The sequence below is a fragment of the Rutilus rutilus genome, assembly GCF_951802725.1.
Source record: "Rutilus rutilus genome assembly, chromosome: 17".
In the NCBI taxonomy this organism is placed as follows: Eukaryota; Metazoa; Chordata; class Actinopteri; order Cypriniformes; family Leuciscidae; genus Rutilus; species Rutilus rutilus.
In genome coordinates, this window is record NC_140230.1 from 17,274,404 (window position 1) to 17,286,004 (window position 11,601).

General features: G+C 34.2%; 1 protein-coding gene across 4 annotated transcripts; it reads left to right on the plus strand.

Annotated features, from left to right (window-relative positions):
• Positions 1-370: 370 nt before the first annotated feature.
• LOC311276289 (matrix-remodeling-associated protein 5-like) lies at positions 371-10,277 on the plus strand. Of its 4 annotated transcripts, none has more exons than XM_084385875.1 (10): positions 371-787; positions 1,855-1,904; positions 2,043-2,204; positions 2,292-2,423; positions 2,549-2,770; positions 2,860-3,104; positions 3,448-3,550; positions 3,807-3,988; positions 4,070-4,149; positions 9,907-10,277. In XM_084385875.1, exons 2-10 carry the CDS (start codon positions 1,868-1,870, stop codon positions 10,034-10,036), a joined length of 1,293 nt encoding a protein of 430 aa, XP_084242001.1. In that variant the 5' UTR covers positions 371-787; positions 1,855-1,867; the 3' UTR covers positions 10,037-10,277. The 4 variants fall into 4 exon arrangements, with proteins under 4 accessions (XP_084242001.1, XP_084242004.1, XP_084242003.1 ...); XM_084385878.1 differs by having other exon boundaries at positions 4,073-4,149; XM_084385877.1 differs by having other exon boundaries at positions 2,863-3,104.
• The last annotated feature ends 1,324 nt before the right edge of the window (positions 10,278-11,601 follow it).

Genomic DNA, 11,601 nt, shown 5'->3' on the forward strand with positions numbered 1-11,601 from the left:
CAAAAGGTATTGTGCGGTTTCACTTTTTTCCTTATGGTTTGTTCTCCTTTTTTGGGGGAGGAATGAATTCATTTTGTTCTTTTTGCTTTAAAATAAAAAATGTCTCTTTGCTTCTTCTGACTCTGTGTATTGTGATTATGGGTGTGTATTAAACGAACTTTGTTAGCACTATGATCGTATTACAGGAAGGACTGGAACGAACTGAAAGTGCAAAGATTGTTGATAAATGTGAAAGCAATGAATTAAACATGAATTAAATGTAAAAACGACACGAATGACATTTAATTAAGCAAATCTGGTTAACAACGGAAAGTTAAGTTCAAAGGTCAAGCTTTGACGGTAAGTAAATTACAAAGCTCTTTGAATCTTAAGTGAATCTACATTGCGTATCACATTTGCGAGCTTCGTCTGTAATGAAATGTCACTACTGAGATTAATGTGCACATGCTATTTATTTAGGCCTGTTGATTTGGGTGTAAAATACTCATATCGATTAATGTTTAACGTTTTAACCGTAATTCTCAAATCTATCAAGGATTTCCCACTGCGAAGTAGGCCTAACGTTACATGTGAGAGGCGTTTTCTGCCCTACATTGGTTTGTGCTCTCCAAAAACACTTTTTTTTTTTTTTCTTTCTTCCGCTGTCTTGTCTCATTTGAGATTCTGGTGCAGGTTAAGGTTTTCGTCTCGGCTGGTTTCTCACACGCGCTGGTTTTTGCCAGTTGGATTAAAGGCTCATAAACATTTTTTGAAACTTTGTTAACAAAGCAGAAAACGGCATTCAAACGTGAGTATAAACAGCAGAGCTTTCAACTATGAAATCTATTATCTAACTTGTCTTGCATACGCGAAATACGGTTTTAAATAAAAAGCGTCAAACAAACAAATGATGCAACTGAATTATGTTTTTTTATTTATTTTTTAAAGAAAAATCTGTCTTCAATTCCTAGGTGAGATACAGATATATTATTTTAGAACCAAAAGAGGATAATATTTCTTTAACACTCGATCATGATGCTCATTTATATATATATATATTATTGTTTTAATATAGGCTAGCCTATATATTTTTTGGTTTTCTTTTCGTTAACTTTAATGATTTTAAAATATATCGTCATATATAAGGACCGACTTGCACTAATAATAAATGTAACTTAAAAAGTAAAAAACATATGTATATAATTGCTAATTTTAAGAATTGAAAAGTAAACGAAATAAACGATTACAAGATTATAACGTAAGCACAGTATTTTGCAGGATTTATGAAAATGTTTCAGCTTGTCATAGGCTAATAACTAGGCTGATAAAAAACACAAATCTGTAATAAAAACAGCAGATTGAAATAGAAATGCTTATTCGCACCACAGACACTGTAAGGGAAATGTATATTACTATGCATTGAAGATACAATATAAAGCTTTGATAAAAAAAAAAAAAAGTACAATAAACATTTTTATTCATTTTCTACCAATGTGTGTATAATTTGGAGGCATCATATAGCCTATTTTGTTGATGATAACTTGTTTAGCTTAATAGTAATACAAGTGTCTTGGATATTTATCTCAAATTATTCAAATTTCATTTAAATCATTTAAATTAGGACTATATTTACAGAGAAAAAAAAATATTTTAGGTTAAGAGAGAATGAAACAAAATTACCGAAAGCAGTTGCACTTGTGGCTCACAGCCACATTATGTTGATTTCCTGTTTGCCCCTTTTTTTTTCTTAGTTGTTAAAGCATGGGCCTCTTATATACAAACAAAGATTATCAGATAGGATTTTCTCATGGAAATGAAACTCTGGGCTTTTGATTTAAAAAGAAACTTTACATTTCATTCAATATTTTTTTTTAGAAAAAGGAACAGAATGCCAACTTGCAAGATCCTCTTTTTTCTCCTTCTTGGTGAGCATAAATAAACTCATAAAGTGCATTGTAATATTCTGAAGTACCTTTTGTTTTTTTTAAACAGTCTATAATACTCTGCCTGCACAGCTTTTCTTTCTTTAACCCTCCCTTATTCTCCAACATTCTCTCCTTCAGCACTGTGTACATTGTGTGGGAAATGTGATGTATTATATCAGAAAGTGGGGGGTGACATTTACATGGATTGTGGAGCCCTACGTCCGAGAAGTGATGTAGAATGGAGATTGGACGGCACTCACATTGTTACCATTAAGGGCAGAACTGGAACTAAAGCGATGGGTATCAGTTTCTTCTCCTTTTGACACAAAAATGATTGAATATGAAGTATTGTGAGGAGTCATGCTATAATTGATTTTATTTTTAAAGGTAATACCCATATTAAGGATAAAATAAGGGTAAATGATGGAACTTTGAAGGTTCCCAAACTGGAGACAAGAGACTCTGGAGATTATACCTGTGTTCAGACAGGGAAAAAATACACTCTGCGTGTTGTGTCAGGTAAGAGACGACAGCAGTGGCGAGAACCTAGACTTGGCTTTTTTATGTATGTATGTATTTATTTATTTATTTATTTTTAGAATGATTGTATTTTTCATATTTGCTCCCTTTTCTCTCTCTCTCAGTCTTTGCTACACCAGCAGTGCTGGTGCAGTCCAGTAAAGCAGAGCTGCGCTGTGACATTACAGGAGAGCCGAATGCTGAAGTAAAGTGGCTGAATCCCTCTAAAGAAGAAATAAATGAAAAAAAACAAGTGATACAGCTGAAGTCTGTGACTTCAAAAGATAATGGCCAGTGGACATGTCAGGTCAAGGGTTTGGAGATCAGTTTACAATTGACTGTTGTCGGTTAGTGTCCCTAATAGTTAATAAAAGTGTTTATATTATTATAATATTTCACATTTCATGCTATAAATGACATTTGTCTGGGTCTCCAGCAGGTCTCCAGACCAAAGCTGTTGAAGTTGCTGAAGGGCAGAATGCAGTGCTGCCCTGTTCTCTTCCTCAGAGTGTATCTCAACGTGTTGTGGGTGGGAAGTGGAAAGCTGACCACCTCCCTTCCACAGTCTCTTTCCCAACCCTGACGAACTCAGGAAGCTTAAACTGGAATGGCATGAATTCATCAAAAGTCACATTTACTAGTGGACAACTCAGCACAAACTATGATGTCACATTGATGAAAGTGAATACCTTACACTGATCTTGCTTTGAATAAACTATACATAACATTTTCATGTTACACTCTTAAAAAATGAAGGTTCCAATTTTTTTTTGGAAAAAAATAATTTGCATAATATATTAGTATAATTTGGGTTCCACAAATAACGTTTAAGTGAAGAGTTATGAAAAAGAAAAAAAATGTTTGTGCGTGTGAATAATTTTATAAAATGCATAATCTAAAGAGCTTTTAGTGCAATGAAAAAGTTCCATTGATGTTTAAGATTGTTCATGGAACCATAGATCATGCCAATAAAGAACCTTTATTTTAAGAGTTGACAGTCATTTCCTCTCTTATTCTCTCTCAGGCGCAGCCTAGTGATGCAGGGGACTATGTGTGTACAGTGCAGTTCGATGGAGGAGCAGAGCTAACTGCAAAGACGAATTTGACGGTTGTGCCCAAACCTTCAGGTGAAACAAATCTACATTTCACAACTTTACAAAATCAGTCTTGTATATGGATGCACTTTATATATCAGAACCGCATCAGTTATAGTTATTGGCCAAATTGATTATCAGCTTATAGGTATCAGCCAGAATTTTAATATCGCTGCATTCCTATCATAATATAATTTCACAATAGAAAGGATGCACTTTATGTGCATTGTGCACTAAGCAAAATCCTAGATCAACAGCCCAGTCTTAATTTATAATGATCATTGAACAGGTGGAAGTGAACAGGGAGGCACTAAAGTGAGAGGAAAAAACTCTGCAGGTGGGGTACCATGGAACAAGGTGATACATGGCTTACAGCTGTGGATCTGGATTGCCGTAGGAGCCAGTGCTGTGGTTCTGATCGGACTTGTCGTTGTGGTTGTTTTCGTCCTGCGAAGGAACAAACGAATGAAGGTGAGAGGAAGAAAGCCAGCAAGCAAGCAAGCAAGAAAGGAAGTGGCTCATTTAATGTTTTTTTTTTTTTCTTTTATCTAGAAGAGAGTGAAAAAGCTGAGATCCATGCGGCAGCCTCTTACAGCCAAAGACTACTGCCAATGCAACTGCCAATACAACAGGTAGCTCCTCTTCCTTTACTACACAGTGATACTTGTATTACTCACAGTCAGGCTTACTGAGCGTTTGTATGGTCTTTATGTTGCTTTAAAGGGATAGTTCACCTTAAAATAAAAAATGAGTCAGTTTTTTGTCAATGAAAGTCAACGGGGTTCTAAGTGTCTTCAAAATATCTGCTATCGTTCTACAGAAGAAAGAAAGTAATAAAGGTTTGGAATGACATGAGGGTGAGTCAGTGATATCAAAATTTTCATTTTTGGATGAACTTATCCCTTTTTCTAATGCTGCCATTTTGTTATATATTCTCTTCAAATTAATGAAATTTTACATTGTTATTTTTAATGTATCAGTTGATATTGCTTATTTAATGGTTTCTTCTCATTTCCCTATTGTTACATTTATTGTTACATTCCCATTGCCTTTTTCATAATGTTCATAACTATGCCTATAATAAAATAAAATAATAAAAATTCACTTTCAAGCATTTCAAGAGATTTGGACAAACTTATTTGGACAAAATGGTGTAGAATAGTGTAGTAGGATTTAAATAATCTGCCATTCATCTGTTATACGAAACAAATATAATTTTTTATAATTATGCATCCCTATTGTTTATACCAAGGTTATTTTCGTAAACGAAAACTGAAACTAAGACTAAAACTATTGGTCAAAAAACATTTTCGGAAAATTAAATAAAGTAGAAATTTCAACAAAAATGAAAAACTAAAACTAAACGAAACTAACAACAGTTACTGAAAAACTAACTGAAATAAAATAATAATTAGCAAAAATAAATAATCGGTAATAATAAGCTCTCATCTTGTTCCGGAAAATCACTTTTTTCCATTTCATTGCACTACTGTGGCAAGCCAACTAAACATTTAATCCTTAAAACATACTAGTATCTATTTTCATGCTACTAGTGCTTATTTTTTAATACTAGTATCTATTCCATAGTACTAGTGCTTATTCCAATAATGTCTAGTATTTAATTATACATAACTTGTTAAGAAACAATAGAACTAGTGTTTATTTTTTAGTTACATTTTAGATCAAAGATATCCTTACCCTAATAGATACTAGGACTATTTAAATAATCACTATGCAAATAATATGTTGAGACAACATGAGAGAGAGACGACACAGGAAATGGACTGAATTGAACAAGGCCGTTTTTATAATAACAATATAATAATAGCATACCTTTTTAATGGTATTAGAATAAAAAATATATAATAAGCATATGTATATAGTGCATATATACTCTTATTTTGACATGACTCGTGTTCTCAGTTTGATAAATATTAGATACATTTTTTACTTAATATTATTATTATTTAATATTAAAGATTAATATTCAGAATTTTTTATTAAGGAATTATGAATGCTCTCCAAAAGTTCCAATCTCTGGGTTTTGTGGTTGTTTGGCTGGTGGGTATGAATCTGTTTTTGGATCTACTTAACTGTTGTTTGGATTTTATTATTGTCAGTTAAGTCTTTATTATGGCCTACTGTACAGTCAAACCAATAAATGTCACATTAAACACATCTTTTATCGCGTTCATGCTAACCAATTAGCTAGATAAACCAACAAAGCCAGTAACAATGTTCTATAGCCTTAGTTTAGCCTGCATTACCATATGAACTCTGATGTTCATATGGTAATGCAGGTTTGAGAGGTGGCGCCCTGCCAAATCACGACTTGCTTTACGTCACATACTTCAACAACATATGAAGCAGCCTCTATTCAGACGTGCTCTATTCAGACTACTCATTTCAGACGTGAATCATGGCAGAGTTGACGAAGAAAGCGTGGTCAGAAGAGTCAAGGAAAAGAAAACAAGAAACGTACTTACGACAGTAACGTTAAATACAAGTACTCCACAGCGACTCTAGGGGTCGCTGTTTGACAAAAACGATAACTGATATTAATGCCTTTAATATTTAGGGCCCAAGCCCTGAAAGGGCGAAGGCCCTATTGTTTCCGGAAGGGTTTTTCATTATTTATTTTTTTGCCTTTTTGCCACTTTTGGGGCCCTTAACATGCTCAAAAACTCTTGAAATTTTGCACACACGTCAGAACCCGCAGCCATCAGGACTGAAGCTGGTACCCGGGCGTGGCAGGGGGGCTCGACAGCGCCCCCTGGAATGGTGTCCGAAAACTTGGTCCATAAATCAAACACGCTTGCATGTAATAATATGAAACTCAGTACACATATAGATCTCACCGGGCAGAACAACTTTCGTGGTCTAAGTTTTACAAAAGCCCAACAGGAAGTCGGTTATTATACGTTGTTTGGAAAATGCATACAATGGAATGTGAAATACTCCTCCTAGGGAATTCATCCGATCGCCACCAAACTCGGTGTGAATGAAGTCTATTCCATTTAATCTTTGTTTTTCAAGGTTTCAGTGGCTTTTGGGGCCCTTGACATGCTCAAAAACTCTTGAAACTTTGCACACAGGTCAGAACCCGCGGCCATCAGGGCCGGGCTGAAACTGGTACCCGTGCGTGGCAGGGGGGCTCAACAGCGCCCCCTTAAACACGGTCTGAAAACTTGGTCCATATATCAAACACGCTTGCATGAATTAATATGAAACTCGGTACACATATAGATCTCATCAGGCCGAACAACTTCCGCACTCTAAGTTATTAGCTCCGCCCAATAGGAAGTCGGCTATTATGGGTTGTTTGAAAAACGCATGCTGTGGAATTTGATGTACTCCTCCTAGAGAATTCATCCACTCGCCTCCAAACTCGGTCAGCATGAAGTCAAGACATTGAGGATGCTAAATTGCGGACGGATTTTTGATATCTCGAACGGTTTGGCCGTGGCGAGGAAACGAATTTATGGCGAGAAAAGATAAAAACGAAGTGTTAGAACTTCTGCATACATTAACTGATCTTGATGAAACTTCAGCAGTGTGTTCGTGGTAAGAGGCCGATCACATGTATGTAACTATTGTGAGTCAAAGTTATAGCGCCACCAACTGGCAGCAGGAAGTGTGTCACTTTCTAAATGCTTTTGACAAAAATGAAGGGGTTAATTTTATATACAGTCACAAAAATCAGTACGTATATTGGTCTCATCGAGCCGGACAACTTTCTCATTTACAGTCATTAGCTCTGACCAACAGGAAGTCAGATATTTTGGTTTGAATGTGGATTTCTTTGCAAAATCAGCCTCTGTATTTTTACCCACTCCTCTTAAGTGGTTTATACATTTTTTTGTTACATTTATTATATATATATATATAAATATAGCTGCGAGCAGCGATGGAGGGCCCAAGCCGGTGACACCGCCACCCCGGTGGCTTTAGTGTAACTAAAGGCACCAGGGTGGCGTTGCCACCGGCTTGGGCCCGCAATCGCTGCTCGCAGCTATATTTTCTTATTAGTTCCTTAAAGCAACACTATGTAATATTTTTTACCTTAAAATAATGTTTCCAAAATCGTTTCAGTGGTTCATCAAGTCGTAACAGGGTGAAAGACACTTAAGCCTCTGCCTTTGCGGTCCGCGTTTCTGTAGTTCTAATGAGACATAAGAAAACTACAAATTTGACTTGCTTTACGGCAAGCGTTACAATAGTCATTATTTTGTTTTTCTCTGTTTCTGATGTCGCAATACATCATACTTTCATAAAATCATGCATCACACTCTACCTTGTCTGTGGACATCATTCATTCCAAAGCCAGTGCTGGATAAACAGTGGGCATGCCTGCGTGCGACAGTAGGCTGCGGTAGGCTAAATGATTTACGACAGCGGTAATGGACAATTCCGCTTCCAACCTGTAGGGGGACCGCAGAGGAAAAGTTCCATAGTGTTGCTTTAAGAGGTTGAAGATATCTGCAAATTAATAGATACTAGTAGCTATTAGTTTTGATATAATAGCCTATATTAATTTATGACATGTAACTATTCCAATTTTGACTAGTATCTTTTTAAATATTACTAGTAAGTTTCCGTTAGATACTTAGTACTTATTTATTAAATGCTTTTATTTTTCATTAGATACTAGTACCTATTTTATAGATACTAGTAGTTATTCATTAGGTACTAGTACTTACTTATTAGACACTAGTATCTTTTGTAATTGTTACTAGTAACTATTCTTATTTTACTAGTCACAGCTGCTTTTTTACTCGTCTTATGTTAGTCAGAACAGCCACTGGAGAGTTCAATTAAAAATCTTACTAGTAAAAAATCTTACTAGTAACATTTGGAATAAATATTAGTATCTAATAAATAGGTACTAGTATCTATTCAATAAGTACTAGTAGCTAATTAATAAGTACTGGTATCTAATTAAAAGGTATTAGTAGCTAATGAATAAGTACTATAGCTAATGAATAAGTACTAGTATCTAATGAATAAGTACTAGTGTCTATTTAATAGGTACTAGTATCTAATGAATAAGTACTAGTGTCTATTTAATAGGTACTAGTATCTAATGAATGAGTACCAGTATCTAAAAAATAAGAACTATTTCTAATGAATAACGACTAGTATCTATTAAAAAGGTACTAGCATCTAGAATAGGCACTTGTAGCTAATGAATAAGCACTAGTACTTAATGGAATAGATACTAGTATCTAAAAAATAAGTACTAGTAGCATGAAAATAGATACTAGTAGGTTTTAGGGATTACATGTTAAAACGGCTTGCCATAGCCCGCGGCTTTTTTCCGTTTTTCAAAGCAAATTAGCAAAACTGCTCTCTTCTTCTCCTAAGAAGCAGAAATGGCCAAATAAGTATATCCATCATGACTAGACTTTTTGTAAATACAGCTGTACCTTAATTCCAGGTAAGATAACCAACTCATGTGAAACTAAACAAGATACCAATCATATTAGACCAGAGACCACACTAAGCAGAAAACGGAAAAAACAAACAGCATGTCTAGCCCAGAAATAGACCTACATTGGTCAGAATAATAATGTTTGAAAAATGTTTGAAAGGATTAATCATATAAATAACCTTAAAGAATAATCATACGCTTATTTTTTTCTTTTTCTTATACGCCCGTTTAACAAGATTTCATTTTTAATGTGAATGAGAATGAATGAATATTTATTTTTATTATTAAGAGGTTTTCACAAGAGTTAACTATAAACTGCAAACATTAAACTGGAAGTGTTCTGTTAACTGTTAGTTCTGCTAAACTATAATTACTAAATAGAAATGTGTTCACAAAATAAAAACTAAACTAAAACTAACAAAACCATTAATGGAACTAACTAAAACTAAACTGAAATTTATAGGAAATTTGAAAATTATATTAAAATAAAAACTAATAAAAAAATGCAAAATTATAATAACCTTGGTTTACACCAAATCGTAGTTGCTGGTATAATGTCAAAATGAGTAAATGCAGGGATGTTCAGTGTTTGGCAAAGCTACCTTTAAAAGCAATGCTTTAAAGTATTGCATTACTTGTTAAAAAATAACTAATTAGGTTACTTTTTATAGAAAGTTACATTTGCATTGCTTTTTGTCACCTGGTTGCTTGCTTGCTTGTTTGTTTTTTAATAACAAAGTAATTCATTACTTTACTAGTTACTTCAAAAAAGTAATCGGATTACTTGTAATGCATTACCCCCAACACTGGTTATATTTACACAGTTACACATTTGGTTAGTAATATTTCCTTATTCATATAGTTAATAATCCATATCAGTTTAAAGCATAAATGAACGCAGTGTTAAAGCAATAATACTACAGTATTACAGATTTTCACAGCATTTGTTTGTTTGTAGAGCTGAGGCAGAGGTGGAGTTTGGACAGCAAGAGAGGCCGCTTCCAGTGCCCAGAAAACAGCGCAACCCGCGTACACATCCATCAGCCCCAAACTATACATTCGACAAGAGCCGAGAGCAAGACTACTGAGGAAAAAATAAATAAAAATCATGCCACGCTAAGCCTGTGCTTTTAAATGTGCTTCTTGCTTAATGATGCCAACAATGCAAATGAATGAATATGCCATGATTACTGTACTTTTAAATCAAATCTTGCATTTTGCAGAATATATAATATAAATATTTCAGCAACTATACTTTTTGAATGACAATAATGTTGAATGTTGCCGTTTTTCTTTCAAAAAATAAAAATTTTATATTCTTTTAACATGCTTCTACTGTACATGTGTGGGTTTCTCTCTCTCTCTCTCTCTCTCTCTCTCTCTCTCTCTCTCTCTCTGTGTGTGTGTGTGTGTGTGTGTGTGTGTCCGTTTTCAAAGCAAATTAGCAAAACTGCTCTCTTCTTCTCCTAAGAAGCAGAAATGGCCAAATAAGTATATCCATCATGACTAGACTTTTTGTAAATACAGCTGTACCTTAATTCCAGGTAAGATAACCAACTCATGTGAAACTAAACAAGATACCAATCATATTAGACCAGAGACCACACTAAGCAGAAAACGGAAAAAACAAACAGCATGTCTAGCCCAGAAATAGACCTACATTGGTCAGAATAATAATGTTTGAAAGGATTAATCATATAAATGACCTTAAAGAATAATCATAATAATCATACGTTTATTTTTTTTTATTTTTCTTCTACGCCCCGTTTAACAAGATTTCATTTTTAATGTGAATGAGAATGAATGAATATTTTTTTCTTTTTAGTTGCATTTGTTTGGTTCTTTGTTCATCCTCAAACAATTATTTTATTTTTATTATTAAGAGGTTTTCACAAGAGTTAACTATAAACTGCAAACATTAAACTCTGCTGAAATTAAATGTCTTTAACTGGAAGTGTTCTGTTAACTCTGCTAAACTATAATTACTAAAACTAAAACTGAAACTAAACATATAAAAACTAAATAGAAATGTGTTCACAAAATAAAAACTAAACTAAAACTAACAAAACCATTAATGGAACTAACTAAAACTAAACTGAAATTTATAGGAAATTTGAAAATTATATTAAAATAAAAACAATTGAATGTTGCCGTTTTTCTTTCAAAAAATAAAATTTGTATATTCCTTTAACATGCTTCTACTGTACATGTGTGGGTTTCTCTCTCTCTCTCTCTCTCTCTCTCTCTCTCTCTGTGTGTGTGTGTGTGTATGCACTATAGCTTTAATGAACAGAATTAAACTGGTGCAGCTGGCATTTTTTTTTAGTTCACAGGTGTCCATACATGCACAGCTGTTCTTAGACGTCAAAAACAACAAATGACTCAAATGTTTCTTTTTTATGTGATTATATAGCCTACAGCAATTAATAAATTATACTTTCATATTAAGAACATTCATCTGATTTGAGTACAAAAGTGTGTCTGTGTTTTGGCGTAGGATAACATAAATATGCACTGTAAAGAAAGTTTAATTTCTTGAGCGCAACGTTTGTAGAACGCAGTGTCATGCGCAAAGACGCGAGCTCAACGGTCACACACACTCGTCCGTCTAGCGCGCGTTTACATTGAAAAATAATGGAAAAATAGCGCAGTG

Coding starts and splice junctions, on each gene's coding strand:
- LOC311276289 (XM_084385875.1), top strand. CDS start 1,868: ATGCCAACTTGCAAGATCCTCTTTTTTCTCCTTCTTG. Junction 1,905..2,042: donor CCTCTTTTTTCTCCTTCTTG/GTGAGCATAAAT, acceptor TCTCTCCTTCAG/CACTGTGTACATTGTGTGGG. Junction 3,551..3,806: donor GGTTGTGCCCAAACCTTCAG/GTGAAACAAATC, acceptor ATCATTGAACAG/GTGGAAGTGAACAGGGAGGC.